The sequence below is a fragment of the Bicyclus anynana genome, chromosome 22, assembly GCF_947172395.1.
Source record: "Bicyclus anynana chromosome 22, ilBicAnyn1.1, whole genome shotgun sequence".
In the NCBI taxonomy this organism is placed as follows: Eukaryota; Metazoa; Arthropoda; class Insecta; order Lepidoptera; family Nymphalidae; genus Bicyclus; species Bicyclus anynana.
Window position 1 is genome coordinate 9,667,407 of NC_069104.1, and position 25,605 is coordinate 9,693,011.

A 25,605-nucleotide genomic window follows, 5' to 3' on the forward strand; every position below is an offset into this window, starting at 1 on the left:
AGGGAGATCAGCGCGAAAAAATGCCAAGTGGTTCCGCGCTGGTCACGCAGTACGGGGATGTTATTTTTAGTCTGTGCAAGTCCTGCAGAAGTCCAAAGGGATTTTTCCTTCCCCAACAACAAAAAAGAACAGATTATATCAACTGATTTTCTATAAACAACATTTTGTATACTACTACTACTACATAGAATATATTTACTCCACTCTTTGAAATTATAGGCTGGCAACACTTACTTCTCATAGTCAGTGAGTCACTGGCTCGGTATGTGCTGTCAGTGTCACTGTCAGATTCTTTTGTCAAACATGAGCGCTGCGAAGTATGGTTGTTTTGCATACTTGAGACGTAATCCGTGAACTTTTTCCTAAATATCTAAGTGTTTTCAAAATAAAAACACAATTGGATATCTACAATAACAAAGCAGTCCAAGTGTTAATTGATAAAAAAGTGAAAAGTAAAAAGTTTATTCAGTAACAGGCAGGTGAATTTAACAATAAATATTACGTATCATGTAACAGTGAGAACTTGTGGTTATTTTGTGGCTGCAGCGTCTATTTTTGATCCAGCGGGCTTCCTTGAAGTAAGTTGATATTTAACGATATTTTGCCTGTTGCGTGTATCGCTTGTATACGTTTGTTAGTGTTAGATGCTTCTTCGATTTGAGACGAGTCGTAATGTCAAGGTCTTTTGTGATCCCAATTTTCACAACACTGTATGATCGCGACTACAGTAACGTGGTATATTATGTATGTATAAAAACAATATCTATAGAATGACCTATAGTCCTTTAACATTATTTATCATCAATTCACTTGGATTTTTGTACAACAAACATTGGTATTATGTGAAATTATGCATTGTGAGTGTAAAATAGATGACTCAAATAAATCTGAAAGTGTTCAGTGTCTTTTGTATTGTGTTCACACAGGTACATTGATGTTTCTACAATAATGAATGCCTAGTGACTTGATGATTGTTATTCCATAACAGATAGTGAAAGTTGCTCACAGTCACACAGTATTTGGTGACTGTAGATATCAAGTATTATTATAATACTTGATGGCCTATTCACTATTTTGGTCTTTATTATTGACATATTAAAATAAACATGAAATCAATTGAGAAATCTCATCTGCCTACTGTGTGATATCCACCAGTAGGCACCAGATGACATTTATTACATAGAATCTCAATTTTCTTAAATATATAAATGCGAAAGGTCATCACAAAATCTTGAATACTAAGAATGAATTTTGTGAGAGGGCCGGATTAAGGTCTAAGGGCAGACAAAGTCGTGGTTAAGGTTACATAAGAAAATTATTTATTTTTAACATTCCATTTGTGAGCTTCAAGGATATTTTTCAATAACATTTTATTTTATTTTATGCACTATTTGCATTATATGTTTGTAATGAGTCCCAGGGGTGTAACCAAAGTCACAGACATCGCTCAACGAGTCTCAAAGCTGATGTGCGAATGGGTGAGGCACATAGTTTGAAGAGCCGATAAACATTAGGCTCCCAAGATGCTGGAATGGCAACCCTACAATAAAAAGTGCAGTGTTAGTCGACATCCCACCAGGTGGACAACATTATCAAAGGTTATAGTTGCAAGGATTTGCTGGAGGTAGCTCAGGATTGTGATATTTGAAGTCCCTAAAAAAGGCCTATTTCCTGCAGTGGATGTCCATTGGCTGATATGATGATGATGATGATGAGTCCCAGGGTAGGCAGTGTATTCTTGCATATATGGAGTGCACGGCACTTCACACAGTAACTGCTGTGAGGTAAAGATCTATATTGGAACAGCTTGTCACAGTTATCTTGGCACACATTTTAATGTCATTGATTACACTTTCAGTTGACTAATGAGATGCTTTAAATGGTTGAGGTTAAATGTTACATTACTCATTAATTAAGTAATGATAAATTAGTAGCATGTAATTAAGGTTGAATTGTGTATTTGTTTGTTTTTTTTAGGTCTAATTGCATGTGGTAAAATGTGACACACAGAAATATATATATTTTTTTCACTAATGATTTAGATAGATGCCCAGGGCCTAGCATCAATTTTTACACCTATAGAATCTTTCATGAATTCAATGAATAACATTAGTTGCTTTGACTAATATTCAAATTTCATTATTTATTGGTAATTTCAGGTTTGGTAATTTTTGTTTATTTATTGGTAACAAGTAGACGCCGCCCGGTTCCACCCGCGTGGTTTCCGTTCTCGTAGGAATACAGGGATAAAATAGAAGAGACTCCAGATATGTGTGTGGAAACAATAACTTTAATGGATTTTTTAATTGTTCTTGTACACTTATTCATTGTATTTGTAAGATTTGGAAGAGATCGCTACTAAGAGATAAGGCCGCCTTTTGTATTCTACTTCTTCTTATGTTTCTGTTTTGCTTGTTATTTTTTTTAAATTATTGTATATTAAACAAATAAAAAGTATTAGATAAAAAAAATTTAAAATGTTGTACATCAGTTGGTAGACCAAATAAAGAGAACTATGTTTTCTTGCATATTTTTGCTGTCTCTTCCAACCCATCCCAATGAAGCATAAACATACATATCAAACATATCATAAATATTACTCTCTTTTAGTTAACAATAGAGGCAGTGATAATAATTATTGTGCATGCAAAATGATGTCACTATCTCATTATCTTACCCCTACAAGTTATTGAATATTCAGTGTAGAGATAAATAAAAATAAAAGAATTGCTATTTGCAGGAGACAATGAAATAAATGAACAATATGAGTTGGCTGCGGAGCAAATCGCTGATCCTGGCCAGGCAGCTGTCGCGCACCCTGGACCCTCGCCACGACTATGAGCCCCAAGCCTGCTACAACTCCTTCTGCAAGCATTGGCAACAGGCACACGAGATCATTTTAAAGTCTCAGGTATTTATGACATAGCTTCTTCTGCTTCTTTCCTGGGCCTTTTCCGCACTTGGCCATTAGTGGTTGGCCATTGTACATAGGTTCATTTGGTGCTGGTCCCCACCGAAGTCACTCCAGCCAACCGAGCTCGCTCCAGAAGCTTAGCAGGCCGCCCAGGTCGCCGAACGCCTCATGGAGTGTTGCTGGGATCCAATATGTTCTGCCCGTTGTTCAGATACACTTCTGCATCTAAGCATAACATGTTTCGGGGTTACCTCTTCCTCCATGCATGCTCTGCACAGAGGACTGTCAGTTATACCTAGAACCGAAAAGTATTTATTTAGTGAACAGTGCCCTGTCATTAGTTCTGTTACTGTTTTGAGTTTTGAGTAAATATATGACATAGCTTTTGTGAGCCCTGTTTTCAAGAAATAAAGTCATACTTCTTGGTGTTAATATGGTTGTCAATATTTAAAATTGCAGTTAGGAAGCTACATTGTCAAGGTATAACATAGGCTTTATTTTGTTCCCATAGTCCCACGAATTAATACGCGGGTAAAACCGCAAGATATTGTATATCAATCTCATTTCAGCCGCAACAGCTGCACGACGATGTCCTGGGTGTAGTCAACCACCTGGAGCAGTTGACCACGCTGCTGGTGCTGGAGGCTCGTGCCAGGGAGATCAACTGCCATCTCAGCTCGGCAGCCTGCCTGGAGTATCTGCTTAGTGAGAACCTGCTCGACAAGCTGTATGAATGGGCTATGTGCACTGGCAAGTAAGTGACTCACTAAACTAACAATTAACTAATATTATAAATAGCCTGATTAGTATAGTCTCTACAGTTCATTTCATGTAGGATGGTGCTGGTGACAGTTCGTTTCATAATAGTACATATTATGAATGTCATACAGGCGACTGTCAAAAATACTTTAGGCTCAAAACCGAGAGGTTTGATCCCAGCTAGACTATTGACATGCACTTCTAAAACAGTGTAAAATTTAATTATATTATTAAGAGGTTAAACGAAATTTAAAGCATTTTCATTATTGTTAGAACAATATTTGATTTCATTCACTTTGCAACTATTCTTTATTATCATGGCTCATGATGCATTTGCTTAGATGATCCTTGTATAATCATTACAAAGATTTTTGATTTGCACAAGTAAATTACCCTAACCTTTAAAAAATATAAGGCTTTTTTTAAAGGCATAGGGGTTCAAATGCAGGGACATTTTTGTAAATGAAGGGAAAGATATCAGGATAAGAAAAGACAAAGTAAGTTAGGTGGTTATTTATGACCATCTTCCACTTAAAGAACTACCACCCTCACACCTCTAGTGAAATTTTGAAAAACTCCCGTAGATCATGAAATTATTAATTACACTCTCGATCAAGTTGTCAATAATCTTGTTCAATGCGCTTTAATTTGAGACCCCACTCATATATATATATATATATATTTATGTATATTTGCATACATTCGGTTTTTTATTTTTCTCCACTTTCACCCAGAACTTTTAAACGGCTCAACCAATTTTCATCAAACATATCTAAAAACATTCGCACTTAAGTCACCTGTCATACAAAACAAACTAATTTGAAATCACTTCATCTGTTTGGAAGCTATGGTGCAGACAGACTGACAGACAGACACTTTAAACTTATAACACCCCTTTTTGCGTCGGAGGTTAATAAAAGGTACCTTTAAAATTTGTTTAGTATGAGAATGTATGTAAACCTAAAGTTTATATCTAAATGTCAAACAAAATGTTCCTACATTCGCTTATCATCTTTGTGCCCATACCGTTGTTTCTAGTAGCCATGCAATATTATGACTCACATCCTGTCTCAGCATTTTGTATATAATAACAGTTCACTTTCAATTAGACTTAATTTTGCACTTGATAAGATAACATGCAATCGATGAAAAAATACATGTTATAAAGCGATTATAAATGAGCACAAATTGAAAATAATATCAAATAAACTATATTTGTATCAATTTTTAATCACAAGGTAAAACAAACATAAAACATTCACTCCCTGATTCTAAAGAAAATATATTCAGGACTTTCTAATTAAGATTCCACTGATGCATACAGCGACTTATTTTATTTAGGGCTTAATTTTTTGTGGTTTGTCTTTGTAGGCAGGTCGATTACCATATTAGCATAACTTTGATAAATTATATTATACCTTTAAACTATGAAAATCCAAATTAAATAATTTTCGAGTTTGTCACATCCAAACAAACAGACATGGGTGCCTTTTTTTATAATTTCATAATTTAGTAGTTATTTTAATATAGTTTTTCACAAATCCCGCGGGAAACATAAACTTTTTCGGGATGAAAAGTATCCATAGTAAAATCTATTTCCATTCCAAATTTTAGCCAAATCGCTCCAGTAGTACGAAGTTAAACATTAACAAACATCCATTAAAACTTTCGCGTTTATAATAGTAGTAGAAAGTAAATTGTAAGATGCTATTTTTGTCCTGGAGAAATCTTTGGTTGCCGCGGGATTTATGAAAAACTGAATTCACGCGTACGAAGTAACGGGCTTCCACAAGTTTACAGGTTTTAACTTTTTGTCCATAATATTAATTTATTTCTCTCCTTATAGTCATTTCCACTATATGGCAAACGATTATTTTAATTAACCAATGAGGGAAGGAGATTAAATAAATTAAAAAAAATTGTCTTTTCATACTATCCGACCGCAATTTAAATAGGCAACCTATGTGCAATGTCTCTATGTGAATATTATCCCAATTAAATAACCGATGCAGATATATATTTCTTATTCTGGAAATCATACCATATGTATTGAAAAGAAACTTCAGTATTGTTATCACAGTTGGCAGCCATATCAGTATCGCATCCTATTGTTAACTATTGTAATTAGGAGGAATGATCATAAATTATAGTACGTAACAAGGCAACTGCGTGAGCAATGTCGCTAATAAATGCTAAGTAATTCTGTAGTTCTTAGTTTGGTATTCCAAGCGAGTCGTTTAAGCCTTTTGGGCGTACGTACATAGTGTTATTTTAATAAGGTACGCTATAGAATAAGGAAAATATTATTATAATGCAGTGATCATTATAGAAACTGTGGTTTACATACCAAACATATGTACATATTCATATTATATGTGAATATAATATATAGGTATAGCAGACATCAACAAAAGTTTTGCTTAAATACCCTCGAAAAATATAATGAATTGATATTGAATTGTTTATCAGTATATCGAATTTCCTTTATCTTTATTTATTGATTAAACGCATAGGTATCTAAACCTAAATTGATAAAATTAATAATTAGAGTGATATCTGTATTTGCAGAACATTCTACATCTTATCTTGTCGCGTGTATTTTAGCAATAACTTGCCACTGTTTCTAATTCTAAATGCGTGACCATTTTGTTGAACGATAATATTTCGCGTTTTAACAACCGTTATACTACGAGTATGAGCCGTGATAGCCCAGTGGATATGACCTCTGCCTCCGATTCCGGAGGGTGTGGGTTCGAATCCGGTCCAAGGCATGCACCTCCAACTTTTCAGTTGTGTGCATTTTAAGAAATTATATATCACGTGTCTGAAACGGTGAAGGAAAACATCGTGAGGAAACCGGCACACCAGTGAATTTTCTTAATTCTCTGCGTGTGTGAAGTCTGCCAATCGGCATTGGGCCAGCGTGGTGGACTATTGGCCTTACCCCTCTCATTCTGAGAGGAGACTCGGGCTCAGCAGTGAGCCGAATATGGGTTGATAACGACGATACTACGAGTAGGTATAATGTTGAAGGACTCGTTAATGTTAAGATAAATATAGCTTGGCAACTTCGTTCGTAACACTACCGACGTCCCACGCGGGCCGGGGGGCGTGTCCCACGACTGATGCACGTCTTTCCGCCCGTCGCCCGCATATCATAGGAGTGCTATCAACCTACTTGCCAGAGTTATAGTTGTTTCCTGTTATACATATAATAGGTACACATTAAAAATTGCTTTCATTCAACTGTGGTTAGTGTTGTAGTAGTAAAGCCTAACCATAATTTATTTATTTATTTATAATGGTTAGGCTTAATTGAAATATGTTTTTTAACCGACTTCAAGAAAAGGAGGAGGTTTCTCAAATCGACCGTATATATGTTGTAGAATAAAAAAAAATAAAAGAATAATTCAGATATTTCTGTCTATTAGCATCATAGGTCAAGGACCTAACTGCTACACTTTTGAATACAAGAATATTATGTTATGCAACTCACGATTCTGGGTCCCACCAAACAAGCGAACAAATAAACAAACTCTTCATCTTAATAATATACAGGGTGCTCGGGAGTATTTTCCATAACTCTGGGGTTATATTTTTAACCGAAAATTAATTAAAAATATTCAAGGAACATGTGTTCTAAAATTAATATTGTCGGGGTAAATAATATTTCTTTTGTAAATAGATCTTAAAATGTGTGCCTTATACGCATCATTTTAATTATTAGCCAAGTTTTTAAAATGCAAGGATAGATAAAGGCGTGTGTTACATGGATAGTCGGAATTATTTGAATTACTTTGTATTAGTCATGCAGTTCGGCTCCTGTAAGTGGAATCGTCAACACCTTGAAGTCATAGGAAAAATCCCGAGCATCCTGTATAATGTCAATGAAAAAATGTCAATGTCTCCAGAATGTGCAAAATATTTGTCGTCATTCAGCGGTTATACCGAGAAAATGTTAACCGACTTTCAAAAAGGAGGAGGTTCTACATTCGGTTGTATGTGTGTTTTTTTTAAATATCAGTATATTTGTTTCAGATACGAGAATGCAGTCAAAAATGAACAACTCAAACTGTTCGGACATCTCATCAGTCATTACAGTTCACAGGTACACATACATTCTACTATCACGCGGTTTTACCCGCGTAGTTCCTGTTCCCTTGGGACTATGGGAATAAAATATAATCTATGTTTCTCGGTAAAGATGTAGGTTTCTAGTGGTGAAAAAATTTTTTATATCGCTCGAATACTTTTTGATTTAAATAGTAACAAAAATTCAAACAATAAATTTAATCTCACCTCTTTATAATATTGGTTTAGATTTAGATTATATTTTTAATTAAATAAGTAAAATAAAAACTTATTATTACTCCAAACTTATGTTTCTTTGATTAGTGGGATAATATCAAACAAACGAAGATTTTTACGTCATAAATTGTTTAAGATGGCGCAAAGTATACGATTTATAACAATTTTTTTATTTAAAAAAAAAGAAATAATTAATCTCCTATTTCTGAACTGAGTATTTCTTCTATATTCCAGGTGATAGCAGCGGAACCATTTCTAAGGCCCCTGTTGAAACTTCTCAGTGGATTCAGAAACCAGTTGCCTTCGCCTAGCCTTGAACGTAAATTAATTTTTAATTTTTATATATTCCTAACCAAACCAAACATTCATACAGCTTTGTGTGATAGACAACATATCTTATATAACACAATATTTAAGAGAATAAAGTATATTCAGAGGCACAATTATCCACCTTCTTTAATATGACGCGAGTATATTAACTAACTTAGCCGTGGCGTTAAATTTTGCTGGACAATTATTTAAAGGAACTCCTTAAGCCTACACCTGTTGGTTCTTTTCGCTACTCGGGGTTCTCTCTGCCATTTTACATTGCATCATCACTTACCACTACATCACTTATCAGGTGAGATTGTAGCCAAAGGCTTGTAAATAATAAAAAAAATTGACAGGGGGGTATAACCTCTAGCGAGGCAGGTCCTATTAAAGGTCTGATAATAATGGAGACAGTAGACTAACTTCAATTTATTTTGTACAACTTCGCCTCGCTCAACTTCCTATGATCCTATTTTCAAAAAATGATGCGCCTCGATCGTTTTCGTTTTTTACCTGAGTCAAAGGACTGGAAGCGATCCGAGGTTCAAAAACGAAGCGCCTTACTACACTGTAATAAACCCTCGTCCTTACTGTAATAGAAGCAAATCACTGGCTCATCCTTACACTCGTATACCAAGCAATGCACGTCCACCCTCGGCCAGCGACATTGACAGACTGCCTCAATATATAATGTATCATCTATGGACTGCCTGCTTATCCCCACTACCAGTGTACGTGCAAACACTACAGAGACTTTAATGAATCGTCGATGCGAGGCGTAACAGAAGTTCTCAAGTGTAGTTGACTTAGCAAGTTAATAAAGACATGTCTCTGTTCTAGATCAACTGGTGTCAGTACTGAATCAGCTATGCGTGGTTCTGATGCAGAATATGAAGTTCATCGACCTGTTCTTTTTAACGACGCACACGAAAAACGGCTCTCAGGCAGAGTAAGTGTATAGGGATCCTAATAACGAATATTTATGTGATTAACTGTCTCGTTGTCTCCAATACCTTTCTGTCAAGGATTAGAATAAATGGTTTATAAAAACCGAGCTTTTATTTCTTCAAATAAATTTTCAGCATTAAATTCCAGCCCAGAGTTGAAAACTTAGTATCATTACACCTCTGTGCCACAAAAAGCATGTTCAGCTGTCAGTTCCAGCTAGTATCTTAAACATCTAATAGTCATCGTAAGAAAATAGCCAGAGAGTTCGAAGAGCAATGGACGTTGGGGTCCCAAGGTTGGAATGGCGACCCCGCGCCGAAAAGCGCAGTGTCGGTCGACCCTCAACTAGATGCGGACGGAGGATATCAAGCGGGTTGCAGAGAGCCGCTGGCTGTTGTCGACTCGAGACCATTTTGTTTGGCCTGGCAAGAGGTCTATGTCTAGCAGTGGATCTAAAATCCATATTCCCTCCAATAACGAAGAATTCTCAGCTCTGCAGTGGACCATATAGGCTGATAATGATGGGATTAACATAATGGTCAAATTTTTAAAACCTTTTAAATATTGCCTTTGAGGTTCCATTCTCGCAAAGAGGTCCGCAATATCAAACCTTGTTTTTTTTAAATTACAGATTTATAATAGGTCGTCTCCTCTTATCGTCCGTACACCGCGAGGAGGTGGCGGGGTCGGTGGCGCGCGACGCCTTCCTGCTATGCGCCAAGATGTCCGCGCGCTGCCCGCCGCTCGCTCATTGCTTGCTCACGGGGAACGCTTGCCCTATACTCGCCACAGGTCAGTCATCATCATCATCATCATCATCGTCGTCATCATCATCATCATCATCATCATCATCATCATCATCATCATCATCATCATCATTTTAGCAGACTCAGACGTGATTACAAAAATAAGAAAACTAACGTCGAACAAAGATCATGATTCACAACATTTGTCAGGACAACTTAATTCACAAATCAAACTGTAACCTAACTAAGACCCTAGAATGGCATAGAATGACCTTGAGTGAAGTCACGCACTTGTGAACGTTGTGTGTAGGGTTAAATGATCCTTTGACTGTTAACAAACACTCCCCTTTTCCAATCAAGTCGCTTTCCCCGCCTATCCCAAGTAACCCATACACAACAAGAGATGTGGACGGCTCGAACGCCACGAGCACACTGAAGCCGCCCGTACCGCAAGTCGTTGCAACGCGGCAATAACAATCATCATCATCATCATCATCATCATCATCATCATTGTCAACAGTCAATTGACGCCCACTGCTAGACATAGGCCTCTTGCATGGACTTCCAAGCACAACGGTCTCGAGCCGTCTGCATCCAGTGACTCCCTGCAACCCGCTTGATGTCCGTAGTACATCTAACATCCATCGACTCTTTGAAGTATGTGCCCTGCCCATTGCCACTACTCGACTCGCTGAGCTATGACAGGTTAGTAGAATCGCGATAAAATTATTGCTTTATGCTGTCTCTAGCTCAGTACAATCGTGATACCCTACCTATCTGACTAATCAGTACCATAATCATAATGTCATAACCATTGTTTTTAATTTCAGGGCTAAGTGGACTGTACTCGCTGCTGCCGCGCTCGCTGGGCGACGCGGTGAAGCTCGTGCCCGACGACGTCAACCGCGTGCACAAGCTGACGCTGTTCATTGACTCATTAGAGTTCTGCAACGCCGTGGCGCAGGTATTTATTTATTTATTTTATTAATAAGTGCTAAGTGGACTGTACTCGCTGCTTTTAATATGCGTGCTGCCATCTACAGGCATAGTGAAACAGTGTTTGTTTTTTTAATCTACCAGTAGATGGCGTTTTTGAAGAACTTTGAAACAATCCCTTACGTACACTTCAAAAACCTGCTGCAATATTATGCCCGATGCTCATAGATGGCGCTTTGTTTTTTTTTTTTTGAAGGAGGTTATACTTCTATCTTGTGGTTTATAGCACACTGCTTTTTGTCACAGGTCGCTCATCCATTAATCAGAAAGCATCTACTTGATCTGCTGTACCAAGGATTTTTGGTACCAGTGATGGGACCAGCGCTGTTACAGGTAAACATATGGTCTATGGTGGGTGTGATTGGTTTGTTTGTCTATGGGTTTACGTATTCATTAGCTACCCGCTAGTGCCAGACTGTTTGCTATCATACTCCTTATCAATACAGTAAAAACTCGATTAACTGTACCTCAATTATATAATTTAGAATTCGTGATTATCCAAAGTACCAATAAATTATTAATAACTTGAGTTTACTTTATTTAAATACAATTCGAGTTAATGCAGTAATTCAGGCCCTGTAAACAGTTGTAAAAAGTTTGCGATAAGTATATAAAAAAAAAATCATGTTTATAAACATGGATTAAAATTTCAACCTCAATTTTCTTCAAAGTAATGTGGTTAGGTTTTCCCTTTACTTTGAAGAAGGAGGTGTAAATCTTAATCCATGTTTATAAATATGGTCGTTAGTTAGCCTTATATGCCTATTTCATTCATCACTGTCGAAGTTTGGTTCTAGTACTATTGCATGCTAATTAATATGAAATACTAACAAATATTTCTTTTAATATTTTATCTATGTATTTTTCATATAAAACTTAATATTTATTAATTAAGGACACAATAATATAAAATTAACATAATTTTAAATATTCTAATTATTATTTTTATTATTATCTAAGTATATTCTAATTTATGAATGTGTGAGTAACATGATACTAAATCTTATTATGGAAGTGATATTGATAAAGGGCTAAGGGCTTTGTCATACGTTTAATAACAAATAATTTCTTACAAGAAAAAAAATACATACATACAGCCGAACGTAGAACCTCCTCCTTTTTGGAAGTCGGTTAAAAAACATTATTTCAGAGTATGATGTCATGATTCATGGCAAGCTTAACCACCATAACAGTGTATTTCGATTAACCAAAGACACAAGATACCATAGACATGTTTTTAAACATGACCTGTAGTAGTACTTACTAAATTACCAATTTAAAAAGTCGCCTATTTAAAGCTACTTTTTTTCTTTCTTCTTTTTAACAATTTCTTTAAAGTATTTGTTTCATAGACTATATAAGAAACAAATACTTAAAAGTTTTTTTTTTATGGAGCCTAACGAAGAAAAAGTTCATTCATAGAATAAAAAGATTATGTAATTTCTCTACCTTGTTTAATCTGCCTTACTTGTTTTTACCATGTAATTTTAAAATAAAAAAAAATAGCCCCATCCTTTTACGGTTACTTCCATAATATAATTTGATATCATGATTATTATGATTATGGTTTCGTGCCCCGTTTGGTTTATGGCAATCGCGGTTATCATGCCAGGTATCACCGGTACAGTGACAGTCTATTGTGGACTTTATGCCAATCATCCTAAGTCCTATTTTCATTTAATTGTCGCTTAAATGGGTATCCCCACATAAAATGCTTGTTTATTTGGTTTTATTTTTTCACACGCGGAATTCCATTTTTGAAAATCGCTTTATTACATTATGCATATAATTTAATTTACATTATTGCTTGGTGGATCATCGAAATTGATTTATCATAAACACATTTTGATCATTTGTTTGTTTTTGGGTCAATAATTGAATAAAAGTTGCCAAAACATCAGTTTTTATTATTGTGCCTTACGTAATATTTGCTTTATGATTTTATTTACCAAATTATATAAACAGAAACTACCCTCATTTTATTTATTTTAGTTTATAGGTAAAAGTTAACAAGCACACAATGTTTTTGTTTGATTAATTTGCACACTCTAATATTAACAATTCGATGTTAATAAATTCACGCATTTCTAGCTAAAAATTTCAAAATGCACCTTTCTTAGCCGTTACCACATTTTTTTTTATAACTCACATTAAAACCTTATTGTATTAACGTTTTCGCTTCACTAAAGTGACACTAAAAAATTAAAACTACCCACGTTCCCTCAATAACTGTCACTCGACCGCCATCTACCGCTCGTGGCCACGAAACACGATCGTAGAAGAGAGCGGGCACCTTACAGAGTGGGGCCACGGAGCAGGCGACGGCCATGTTGTACCTTGAACTGCTGTTGAGGTGTGTCACCCCCGGAGGGTTGCTGCGGGTGATACTGCATTTTCTGTTCACGTACGAGTACGATGGTATCAAAGTGATGGACGTTTTGTTGGGACGATTGGAAGGGAATTCACAGGTGAGGTTTTTTTTATTGATATTGTACTGAACATTATTTCTAGCTAGAGGACGTCCACGACTTCGTCAGTTCAGTACAGAAGTTCAGTTTTCACAAATTTCGCAGAATCTATTCTTTGGGATAAAATCTATTGTTTGGGATAAAAAATAGTTTGTGCTAATCGAGGTTGTAATTTGTCTCCGTTCGAAATGTCAGTCAAATCCATGCAGTAGATTTGCGTGAATGATTACCAAACACCCATAAGGGGTCGAGTGTCGGAAAAGGGGTTGACATCAGAAGCGGATTTAAAGGGCAAAACACTCGTTGAATGAAAATCTGCCAGGTCTAACAATTCCCACCAAGAATATTACAAATAAAACCTCAAATGGCAGGGAATAACCTTGAATGAAGTTCCGGACTTGTGACCGAAGGATGTAGGGTTAAAGACGACTTTTAAAACTAGTTAACACTCCCCTTCTCCACTCAAGTGAATCTCCCCATACCAAAATAATCCATTAAGGATTATCCAACGTCGCGAAAAGAATGAGCTAGGCCATCCGAGCGGTTTACCACTACTCCCCACCTAACTCACTGAACATATCGTACTATCTCGACTCATAACGACACTAGCCGACGATCCAAATGAATCATTCGCGTCGACACATGCATGAGTTTACAGTATACATTATAGCGGCTGAAAACTCTGTTTGTCGCCGATAGCTTTCTTGCGATTGCGTAACTGTCAAAGCGAAGCTTGTGCTTGAGAATGTATTAAAATATATGTATTTTCAGCTGTCACTAGTCACGTTGTCACTAATGGAGACACTAATAGACATAAACTGCGAAGATGTGATGTTGGAACTTATATACAAATACCTGTTGAACGGCAACCATCTAATGGCGTCGTATAGGAACAAACTATCCGAACCAGAAGCATATAGAGAAGCAGCATCAGCATTTCTAGGTCTCAGTCCGAACTGCTGTTCTAGACCTGTGGAGAAGACCAGAGAATGGGTTGATGATATGGCCCTAAGTGGGAGACGAGTCTTGGATTTCAAAACTAGTGATGAAAATAGACAGGTGAATGGAGTACACAATGAAATTGCAATGAACAATCTAGTCCATGAGGTTAATTTTGATTATGGGGTAAGTTTATCTTATTTTTGCAGTTTTTACTGTTAGAGCAAGACTTACTGACGGCCAGACCTTTTTGATAAAGATGGAATATTTGTCAGCCTATGCATACCATATAAGTAACCAGTGTTTAGTTAGACCATGGTGGCTTAAATAACTGTGACTGAAATAACATTAAAAAAGACCGTTAAAAATTAAACTTAAATAAAAAAATTGTTTAAAAAAAATAATTGGCAAGACTCTAAGTGTCTGGTATTACTCATATTTTTCGATGGACGATTTAGAGTCTGGACCTTTGAAATCTGTTTCCTCCCATAGCCACTAAGATTTAAACTACATAATAACCTAACGTACTTACCTACCTTACCTACTTTCACTTTTATGAAAATGAAAAAATCTGGCACCAACAGGCTATCGTTATACATAATTTAGAGCCTCACTAATCACCATTATTAGTCAAGTGTTTTAGTTATTGCAATTTTCACAATATTCCACAAGAAAAAAAAATAAGTGTCCCCGTTATATCCATATGTAATGAAGTAGAAAAAGTACAAAAGCACCTCAAACGCTTTCAGAACTCAAAAATATATAGCCTATAGAGCCTTTTTCGATAAATGGGCTATCTAACACTGAATTGATTTTTCAAATAGGACTAGTAGTTCCTGAGATTAGCATGTTCAAGCAAAAGAAACTCTTTAGCTTTATAATATTAGTATAAATGACTATATACATTAGTATCTCAAACATTTTCAGAATCCAAAAGAGACCTTATTCAGCAACTACCACGCTTACCTATGCGACGCTCGCTTCGAGATCGTATCCCGAACGATAGCGTGCGCCAACTGGAGCTACAAATACGACAGAGTCCCACCGAAAATCGAGACTAACAACAATTCCACTAAAGATCCGAAAGATATTGATATAGTTCCAACTAGAGAACAAGACAGTCATATTGATGTAGTTCCGACTAGAGAACAAGACAGCCTTGTGTCACTTTCAACAAGCGGTTACGGTACACTGAAAAACAGTGACACGTCAGACAAAGAACCGCATAGCTTGAACTCTTTGATCGAAGTAACGGATGGTAACAAAGAAGTGAACCAGCAATGTGATGCGAACGATAGCAAAGAACACGACAGTTTGACTTCCATTGGTGAGAGCAGTGGCTACGATAGCTTTCTGTTCTGCAGAGCTGATGATGCAGAGGATGAGGGGTTTGCGGAGGCGTCGTTTATGAAAAGCTTTGTGAAGTGCTGCGATGATCGGGACTGTGATGAAGCGCCTGTTGTGAACTGGCGGGCCAGCGCTGACAGTTTAATCAGTAAGTCTGTTCAACTTCTGTATTCTTTAAATGGTAGCAGTGTTCACTTTATTTCAAATGGGATTACTCTGCAATAGTGTTTCTGAAAAGACTTAAGCCTACTTAAAATTAATTGTTAAATTTTGAACTTTTAAGTTTATTTCAAATGGGATTACTTTTCAATGGCGTTTCTGGAAATATTTTTAAAATAAGCCTACTTAAAATTATTACATTTTGAATTTTCAAAAATGGCGAATTGGGCAAAACGATGAGCGAGGCGAATCATTCTGGTAGGTGGATTTCCTTCCAGACTTTGGTGCGTCCGATAACAAATATGCGCCCTGACATTTGTCTGACTAAGTCATCGCTTGGTATTATGGTATTAATATTGTTCTTTACTTGTTCTGCAACTATCAGGTTGTAATATTCTTTTTTAAATAACCACTAACTAACCCATAATGCCCCCTCTTATTGGCCCATCTTCACGTTGGCCAACATTGTGTTGAATATTGTAGTTGTTTCGAAACTCCCGCATTACATATTGGTCAACATATTAGGCCAACGTACTGGCCAATATCTTGGCCTACCCTACACTACTGAGGAGTGAGCATACAAAATGCATCCGCAATAACCCTTCACTATTACTAGCAATTATGTACTGTATGGACCTAGTCATAAGGTTCTTCGATAGACGTACAGTAGTAGTTTGATGTTGCTGATAATGGAGAATGTTCACTATTTTCAAGTGTTAGCTTTCTCCGTTGAAAATAAAAAATACTCGTGAAAGAATTATTTCGATATGTTAATTGGTTCTCTAGATATAAGCGTTGCGTGACGTCATCGTACAACACATGCACGGCCCATTCATGCAATTTCGTACTTCTGCCTTACCTACTGACGAATGAATGGCTAACCGTTATGCCTAGTTTGGACTACTTTAGTATTTCAGTGGAGTACGAACAATTTTTTTACCGCCCAAAAATCGTTCGTACCACGATACGTACGCAATACGATGACGTCACGATCGTTAGTCGATATTTATGCGAACTTTGAATGCATGTAAAATCATAACTATTTGGTATTTTTTAATAAAAAACAAAAACTAGTGTATCTGTATAAATAGAAGTTACAATAGTAACAAAGTTTCAAGTATTTTGCATACCTGGTAACATGCTCCGTTATAACCTCATCCAGGCCCACTCCTCGCCATGGTCCTGAAGAAGGTGGCCACCATCCTGCAGGCGGACGTGACGAGCGCCTGCCGCGTGTCGAGCCTGGTCTGCAAGCTGGCGTGCTTCCCCACGCCGCTGCTCGCCTCGCTGCTGCTGTGCCAACAGTTCGAGCTGCAACCGAACGTGCCTTCCTTGTTCCAGGTATGATCATTTGTTTTTTTTTTCTAAGAAGCCCAAATAGACGTTGTCCTGTCCGTACTTTATGGATTCATTGATTTGGTTTTATTTAGAAAAAAGGACAATGCCATACAATATATGGAAGTTTAACCCACAAAAAAAAATAATTTGCAACAATATATATCATTTTATTGAATTTTTTGTACTATTAAATAAATATTACCTTTTAACTCTTTATAATTAGGGGTATAAAAATAAATCTAAGTTTATGTTTGATTTTAAGGTTAAGTAGGTATGTGCAGTTTATTATGAAATAGATAGATATAAAGCGTCGTGAATGGTTTTTTGTAAATACACAGGCACATGCAATATATTAAAACAAGCGTGTCTCTTTTGACAGTTTGTTAGTGTCTGCTACGAGGAAATAACGTAATGGATTTAATTATTTTTTGGCAGATTTTTATTCCGGAGTTTAACAGTAAAAATGGTTTATTAAAAAACAATTATTTAAAAATGATATATTTTTAGTACATTTACATTTTCCGCAAAATTCTGAGCTACGACTGGGTCAGGATCTGGCATTTCTCCTTTTGAGGCGCATAAGCAATAAAGATGCTGCATTTTTGATAGTAGTAACAGTCCAATAATTTAAATCCCTCAGATACTTAGCAGATTAAAAGAAGAAATCGACCAGTTGACCAACGGGTTGGCGAACAGCGACGAGTTGGTCGACAAGGCGCGAGTGTTCCTCATACAGAGGGAAATGGCGTTGGTGAAGCCGCGGGCGCAGACAAACGACGACAGTGAGTGTTTATTTGATAGATATCCTACTTCCTACTATCCTATCCTACTAATATTATAAACGCGAGAGTTTGTATGGATGTTGGGATGTTTGTTACCCTATAACGCCGCTACTACTGAAGCGATTTGGCTGAAATTTGGAATGGAAATAGATTTTACTCTGGATTAACACAGGCTACTTTTTATCCCGAAAAAATCCATGGTTTCCCGAGATTTGTGAAACTGATGATTTTGATTATATGAATGTTTGTTATTCTTTCACGCCTCAACTACTGAACCGAATTAGCTGAAATTTGGTATTAAGATATATTATAGCCTGGATTAACATATATACTACTTTTATCCCGGAAAAGTCCATGGTTCCCGAGGGATTTGTGAAAAACTAAATTCCACGCGGACGAATTCGCGGGCGTCCGCTAGTTATCAGTAAATTACAGCCGACGCGATATCTGCTTTCTTACTCGCCCGAGCCGTAGGCGAGAGCTAGCAAGCAGAGACTTAATGGCCTTTTTAAATATATTAAGGGATTTAGATTTTCGAATGTTGACTGGGACTGGGAATGTTGAATGGTAGTGCATTCCATAGCTTAATAGCACGCACACCAAATGACCACTTGTAAAAATTACTCTTATGGAAAGGCATACACAAAGAAAGAGCACAGGGTCTTAGCTCTGATTGCACTCCCACGAACGTGAATTTCTCCTTAACACGTTCACTGCGGGACGAGGCCAATTGACCTCGTAGGTACCTTTCACGTCTTCAAGAGGCACGAGGTTGATGGACCTCGTATGGCACCACTGATTGTTTTAGTACGAGGTCAAAAAACCTCGTACCACGCCAGGGGAAGTACAGAGAAATCAGAGCCACATCGAACGTGTTAAGATAGGCAGGAAACTTTGGACAGAGCCGTATAGAAGAGAAAGTACATGCAGATATTATATGATGGGTTAAAAACTCAGACCAATTATAGAAGGACCTGTATCGCACTCATGGTCACGAACAAAATTGTCTGTCATTTTCTGAGGAAAACGAGCTTAGATTTGGTATATATCTTATACTAAACTGGAAGTTTTTCCTGTTTTTTACAGAATTCAATTACACAAAAAGGTATTTTTACGGAGCTCTTTAACCGACGAACACGATTACAACTATTTTACATCGATTCTATAGAGACAGTTTTTATAATCGCATTAGATCGTTGATCATATACTTTGACAGAAAAGTAACGTCTAGCGAGGCAGGTCCTACACAATAATTGGTCTGAGGTTAAAAAGGGCCGGGTAGTACTTTTGGGCCTGGGGAAAGACTGACTACAACTAAATCCTTTGAGCAGGTCAAACGCAACGGCCCAGTTCGCCGGCGCCTCGTGGCGACGAGTCACCGTTCCGTCGCATGGAGTCCACTCGCCGCAGTATCTCCTCCAGCTTCTCCAACATATTCAATAGGAAAGCATCACGTAAGTACTAAACTGTAACAAATTAAGAGCGCGCAGCGTGTCGGTACGATATGGATAAAATTCCAAGCGCAAACGAGACGCCGAATTATGACTTTCACGTGAGTGAAAAGCACGAAGCGATTGACGCGCGACGCAAATTTTATGACGTGAGCGCGAAAACCATTTTTACCTAATTGCAAGTAAATTAAACAACATAACGAAAAACAAAATGTCCATGTTCAAAATATATACCTAATTTTCTATACAAAACAAAAATTTAAGAAAATAAGTTTGCTTTTCCTGAGATTGAAAGCAAAATGTGAGCTAAACATGTATTTTTTAAAAAAATAAACTATCGAGAAAAGTTTTACAAATTGTGTATTTTGTATAATCATAACGAAGCTAACACTTTGAAATATCATTTACCCAAATATCAGGCTCCTAACTTTTCCAGAATCTGAGATCCAGAACCATTTGTAACCACCAAATTACATATTGCACACTCTTAAAGTAAAGTTGTAGGTACGGAAAATAAATCGCCTGAGATTAAATAATAGTAGATTATAAAACGGTTGCATAATGACGGTCATTAAAGCACGAGTTGCATTTTTTTTTATATATTATTACTATTTATAATAGAGACACGAGTGCTTTAATGCCAAGTTATGCACGTTTCATACTCTATGTAATCTCATGAAATGGGAATCTAACAAAATTAAATACTACTACATTTTCTGTGAAGGTAAAGAATTGATGGTTGTATTTGTAGCACTTTTCTATATATCCGAAAGAGTTTATTCCATATCAAAGCTCGAGTCAGTGATTTTGTAGCAGTTTAGGGTACTTACATATTAAGTACATGATCAAAATTCGCTCAGACTTTACCCTTTTTCCACTTTGACTTTCCATACAAACATTCAACCCCTTTTTCACCCACTTTTAATTTAATTTTTGCAACTAAACCTTCTACGTTTATGGTCTCAAACGTGCGTATCATAAAAATTCATTCAGTAGTTTCAGCATGATGCCCAGTCAACATTAAATACGGACAGACACAAAATAAAAAATATATATTTTTGGCTTCAGTATCGTTTGTACTACAACAAAAATTTTCAAAATATCTTCAATGTACAGAATTGGACCTGTTACAGTTTTATTATAAGTATAGATTTCTATTATATAATTTCAGTATCACCGTCCCAACACAACGCGCTAAGCCTTCAGAACTCTGCATACAACTCGCCCGCACAAAAACGACCACTTTTCACCCAAGAGGCGTACTGGAACCAATCCATCACCCTCCGGTCAATCCTCAACGCGGTTCTACTCCACGAGTGGTTACAAGAACTGTCAGCTATTTGTGAAGAGCAGGCCTTACGATTGACCTCCGAGTACTATGAGAATGACACATACATACGAACACTCGCTTTATGACTGTTAGCCAATGCCTCTGAGGGCAAATTAAAAAAAAATAAAAGTATTGTCTCTGACACTTGCGTTTAGAATCAGTTTTAGGATGCCTTAACTAACATAGCCAATCCGTGTAACCTTGTATTTTTTTATTTTTACAACCGATTTCACCACCGTTTTACGTGACAGTAGTAAGTTTTGTCATTTGAAGTGAAAAAAAATAATTTGAAAATTATTTTTTTTAATACATGAAGTGTTTATAAGTGTTTTGAATATGTTATGCCCTTAATGTAATGTTATATTAATTTGACACTACAAAATGATCAGAAAAATAAAAAACTTGGATTGGTGGGTGCCACAAATACTTTTAGCAACCTGTGCATCATATGACACTAAACTGAAGGCCCAAAAGGGGTTAGAAATCAGAGTTGTAAAGTCAGTTTATAAAAAAAAAATAGAAGAAATATTTTTTTTCCTTTTTTCCGCAACATGGGTGAAAGATATTTTTCTGGTCAGCCTAGAGTAAAAAAGACAGTAATAAAAAAATTAATGAACAAGGTTACATTGATTGGCAAAGTTGTAAATTAAAAATTAAAATATCTTTTTGAAAGAAAAAATATGTCTAATAAATGAATGAATAAAATATAATAAATGAATGTAACGACATTTTCGATTTTATTTTTACTAGAACGTCTACTATTTTTAAGTGAAAAATAAAGCCTTTTGAAACCCTTAGGGGTTGGATAAAAGTGTAGTGATAGTAGTAGACTTGAGTAGACACATAAATGGTGTTCCATAGACAAAATCACATACTTAATGTTAAGTACCTAATTTTCTACATAAGTTAAATGCTAATTAATTTTAATCATTGAATGCCATGAACGTAATTTTGAACTGTGATTTTATAATGTTCAAAAACAAAATTGGATAATTATAATTTATTATTACTTATAATATAGAATTTACAATATTTTAACATACTTTTTATAAGATTTTATTATTTTAATTTTTAACAATGCAATAAACTTTTAGATAAATCTTTCCTTTTTTGAATAATTATGTCATATTTCTATTATTTTTTTAATTTTACGACATTTTATAACTGTTTGTTTCTTTTTTATTATTGTGTTAATTTTCGACGTAGTTATTGTATTACCTACATTTGGGTGTGTCAAAACTCAATTAAAATTCATATCTTCACCAATATTATTATTAAAATAAAAGATTTTTGTTGGACGAGCTAATCTCAGGATCTTACTATTTTGAACTGCAATTAGATAGCCTATTAATTAAAGAAGTGTATACTATGTTATATGTGTTATAATTTTACGCGCGTGAAACAGCGGGGTACAGCTTTTAAGAAGTAAAACTACAAGTATTTGGTTTGAAACATTTCACATCTAGCCATCATTTAACACAATTTGGTCCAAGTACCATTTTTAGATTAAAGATTAAAAAAATTAAAGTTATATTTTTGATAGTAATTGTAATAATATGAGAAACCACAGAATTGTGATGATAATTATATATTTTTTTTCCAATAGTGGTATATTTTATTATATAGCAACACATCCCATAGCATTTTCGAAAAACCATAGACAAATGTTACAAAATTATTAAAAATAGATTTTTAAACTTAAAACAATTTGAGTATTGCTACACCCGAAGATACGCCATTTATTGATTAGGTATACTGTTTTAGTTTTTTTGTAATATATATTGTTATAATTATTCGTGCAACGATTAATGTTTTTAATGTGCTGTCAAAAAAGTGTTTTGTTGTGTTTGTAAAAGTTAATTTCGCTATGAAAAAGCGCTTGGATTTCGGAAAATTCCGTTTATAGGGTATATTTTTATATGTATGTCGATTATTAACGCATTGTATTTTTATATGTATATCGATTATTAAGTAACGTAAAGGTTTTGTCAATTTCAAATTGTGATGATATTTATATCTTCATAAGGGTAATGCTTGATATAATTTTAAATGTTTGGTTTATAATGTTATAAACCTAATTATACCTTTTTTTGGAAATTAACAAAATGTATTATGGAAAAATGCGCAAAATTTTTAGGATATCTTTCAAAACGTCCCCTTTCCGTCCACGGAATATAAATATCATAAAATATATTTTTAATATGCTTATCGTTTAATTTGAAGCTTTTTATATTTGTAAATGTTTGAAATAACTTAATGTTATTTTAAACGAAGTCGAGGATATATCCTGAACCTGGTTCAGTATATTCTGATCAAAAGTAGACGGGTAAAATACTAATGAATCAATGACATCATCATCATGAACATGAGTTATAAAATGTAATGTCAACATTTTATATCAGGATATAAAATATATATTTATTTGCTATTGAAATCTTGGATTTCAAATATGCCAGTATAAAATAATATATTTAAAAAGCCTGTCGCGACTATAACTACGGTTTGAACACATCTAAGGCTAATTCTACCTAAGTGCAATGTTTTCTTTAAATAATTTTTTAATGTTAACAAGATCAGGTAATATGGAAATGATACATTAATTACATTATGTACTTGATTTTAATAAATTTCTTACTAATTTCTTATCTCATCTAGTTGTCTAACTAGTAGTATTTTTAATATAAACCAGTTACTACCTTTAGAGACCGCTACTTACTTTAGATTGATTTAATTAAACAATTTAACAAGGCAAATTTTTGAACTAAATCTTTCATTATTATTTAGTATTCAAAGAAATCTACAAAGAATGAAGAAATTTTTGTTGCGAATTGTGACAATATTTTTCAATATGCGTATAGTCAATCTATTCCGAGGAAATAAAAAAAAATCATTTTGGCTTTGAGTGTAGTCGTAATGTGACAAATTAAGTGCCTTAGGCTCCTTAATGGGACTTCAACAGCGTCATCGGGGGTTTTGGGCGCCGAAGCATCGCCTGATGGGGTCCGAAGGCAGAAGCAGGAGAGATGGATGAAACGACTCTAAGGGAGTCTCCTCTGAGACTGAGACCTCGGATTAGAGGATTCCTGGAAGGGTGTTTTGGTTTGAGTGTATCAGTGTGTGTGTATATAAACTGATGAATAGTTATCATTGCAGACACACACATAGCCAAAATTACCGCAATTGATTGACTATACCACTGAACAAATCAACCTTGCCAATCTGTTTGACAATGCACTGCAGAATAGATATATTAAATTAACGTTAAAACATAATTTAATTAGAATCATAGCACACATATTAAATCTGAAAGGGTTTGGCAACGTATCAACTCCTTTAGTTTCACACGCCTGTTCAATTTGTTGGTATTTTTATTCGAACAGATACAATCAATTTCAAGCCATGCTTGAAATTGATTGTATCTGTTCGATATATTGCGAAGGAACTATTTGTGAGATTCGATTGCACAAGTTTGATAAAATGTATTATAAATTATTTTATAAATCTTCATATACTGAGAATAAATTCGTGGATAGTGAATCTGATGTTTTTATTACTTTTTAACCGACTTCCAAAAAGGAGGAGGTTCTACGTTCGGCTGTATGTATGTTTTTTTTTTTTTTTTATGTATGTCCAGCGATAATTCCGTCATTTGTGGACCGATTTTGAAAATTCTTTTTTTGTTTTGAAGGGTTTCATTCCAGGGTGGTCCCATTTTTTTCATGTCAGGATCTGATGATGGTATCCTGGAGAAATCGAGGAGAACTTTCGAAAATTGTAGGGACGGCTAGTGCGTTTGTTAGTGTTTCCATAAGGTATTTTAAACCACTACACTTTATGAAGGTCTGGAGTTGGTCTGATGATGGAGCCGAAACACAGACGATGGAACTCGTCAACGATTTACAGCAGGTACCTTTTGTTTGGGCTTGATTTATTTGTATTGATGAGAACTTTCCACCTAGATGGGTTGTCACTGTATTAAGGGTCTGATGATGAAGACGAATGACAGTTAAGAGAACTCCTCAACGGTTCACAGTAGCTACCTTGTGTTTGGACTTGATAAATTTGTATTGATGAGAACTTTCCACCTAGATGGGTTGTGACTGTATATGGGGTCTGGTGATGAAGACGAAGGATAGTTAAGGGAACTCCTCAACGGTTCACAGTAGCTACCTTGTGTTTTGACTTGATCATTTTGTATTGATGAGAACTTTCCACCTAGATGGGTTGTGACTGTATTAGAGGTCTGGTGACGAAGATGAAGGAGAGTTAAGGGAACTCCTCGACGGTTCACAGTAGCTGCCTTGTGTTTGGACTTGATAAATTTTATATTGATGAGAATGTGACTGCATAAGGGGTCTGGTGATGAAGACGGAGGACAGTCACCTTTCACGATTTTATGAATATTCATATTACGTGTGGATAAAGGGGGAGAGAAATTTTGTATATGAGTTAAGGTAGTATTTTTAAAATTGGGATTGTAGGACTTAGATACTTATCATAAGAAAATAACGTTTCAACTAATTGCTTATTAATTTTTGTTCACACTCAGTGGGTGTGCTAACACTAAAAATTAAAAAATAAAAATTTTAATAAAAAAAATTCAACCGACTTCCAACTAAAAAATTAACCTAAACTAAAAAGCAAAAAATAACATCTTACTTATGTGCTACCTTCTGATCAGTTTGAAGGCGGTGCCAATCCAGTGTCATGTTTTAATTAAAGCCGTTTCTGAAAGAACTACAGAAATTTTGTAATTTAAACGGCTTCAATTAAAACATCACTGGCTTGGCACCGCCTTCAAACTGATC

General features: G+C 35.6%; 1 protein-coding gene across 2 annotated transcripts; it reads left to right on the forward strand.

The window, feature by feature from the left end:
* Nucleotides 1–284: 284 nt before the first annotated feature.
* On the forward strand, nt 285–24,334 carry LOC112053850 (FHIP family protein AAEL005291). 2 transcript variants are annotated; one of them, XM_024093435.2, is made up of 16 exons: nt 285–578; nt 2,741–2,911; nt 3,484–3,668; nt 7,712–7,781; nt 8,216–8,300; nt 9,134–9,242; nt 9,873–10,033; nt 10,818–10,951; nt 11,230–11,316; nt 13,263–13,451; nt 14,223–14,576; nt 15,318–15,885; nt 17,059–17,237; nt 17,875–18,016; nt 19,348–19,470; nt 20,639–24,334. In XM_024093435.2, exons 2-16 carry the CDS (start codon nt 2,756–2,758, stop codon nt 20,881–20,883), a joined length of 2,787 nt encoding a protein of 928 aa, XP_023949203.2. In that variant the 5' UTR covers nt 285–578; nt 2,741–2,755; the 3' UTR covers nt 20,884–24,334. The 2 variants fall into 2 exon arrangements, with proteins under 2 accessions (XP_023949203.2, XP_052744395.1); XM_052888435.1 differs by having other exon boundaries at nt 13,284–13,451.
* The last annotated feature ends 1,271 nt before the right edge of the window (nt 24,335–25,605 follow it).

Coding starts and splice junctions, on each gene's coding strand:
- LOC112053850 (XM_024093435.2), top strand. CDS start 2,756: ATGAACAATATGAGTTGGCTGCGGAGCAAATCGCTGATCCTGGCCAGG. Junction 11,317..13,262: donor TGGGACCAGCGCTGTTACAG/GTAAACATATGG, acceptor ACACGATCGTAG/AAGAGAGCGGGCACCTTACA. Junction 17,238..17,874: donor ACGTGCCTTCCTTGTTCCAG/GTATGATCATTT, acceptor TAAATCCCTCAG/ATACTTAGCAGATTAAAAGA.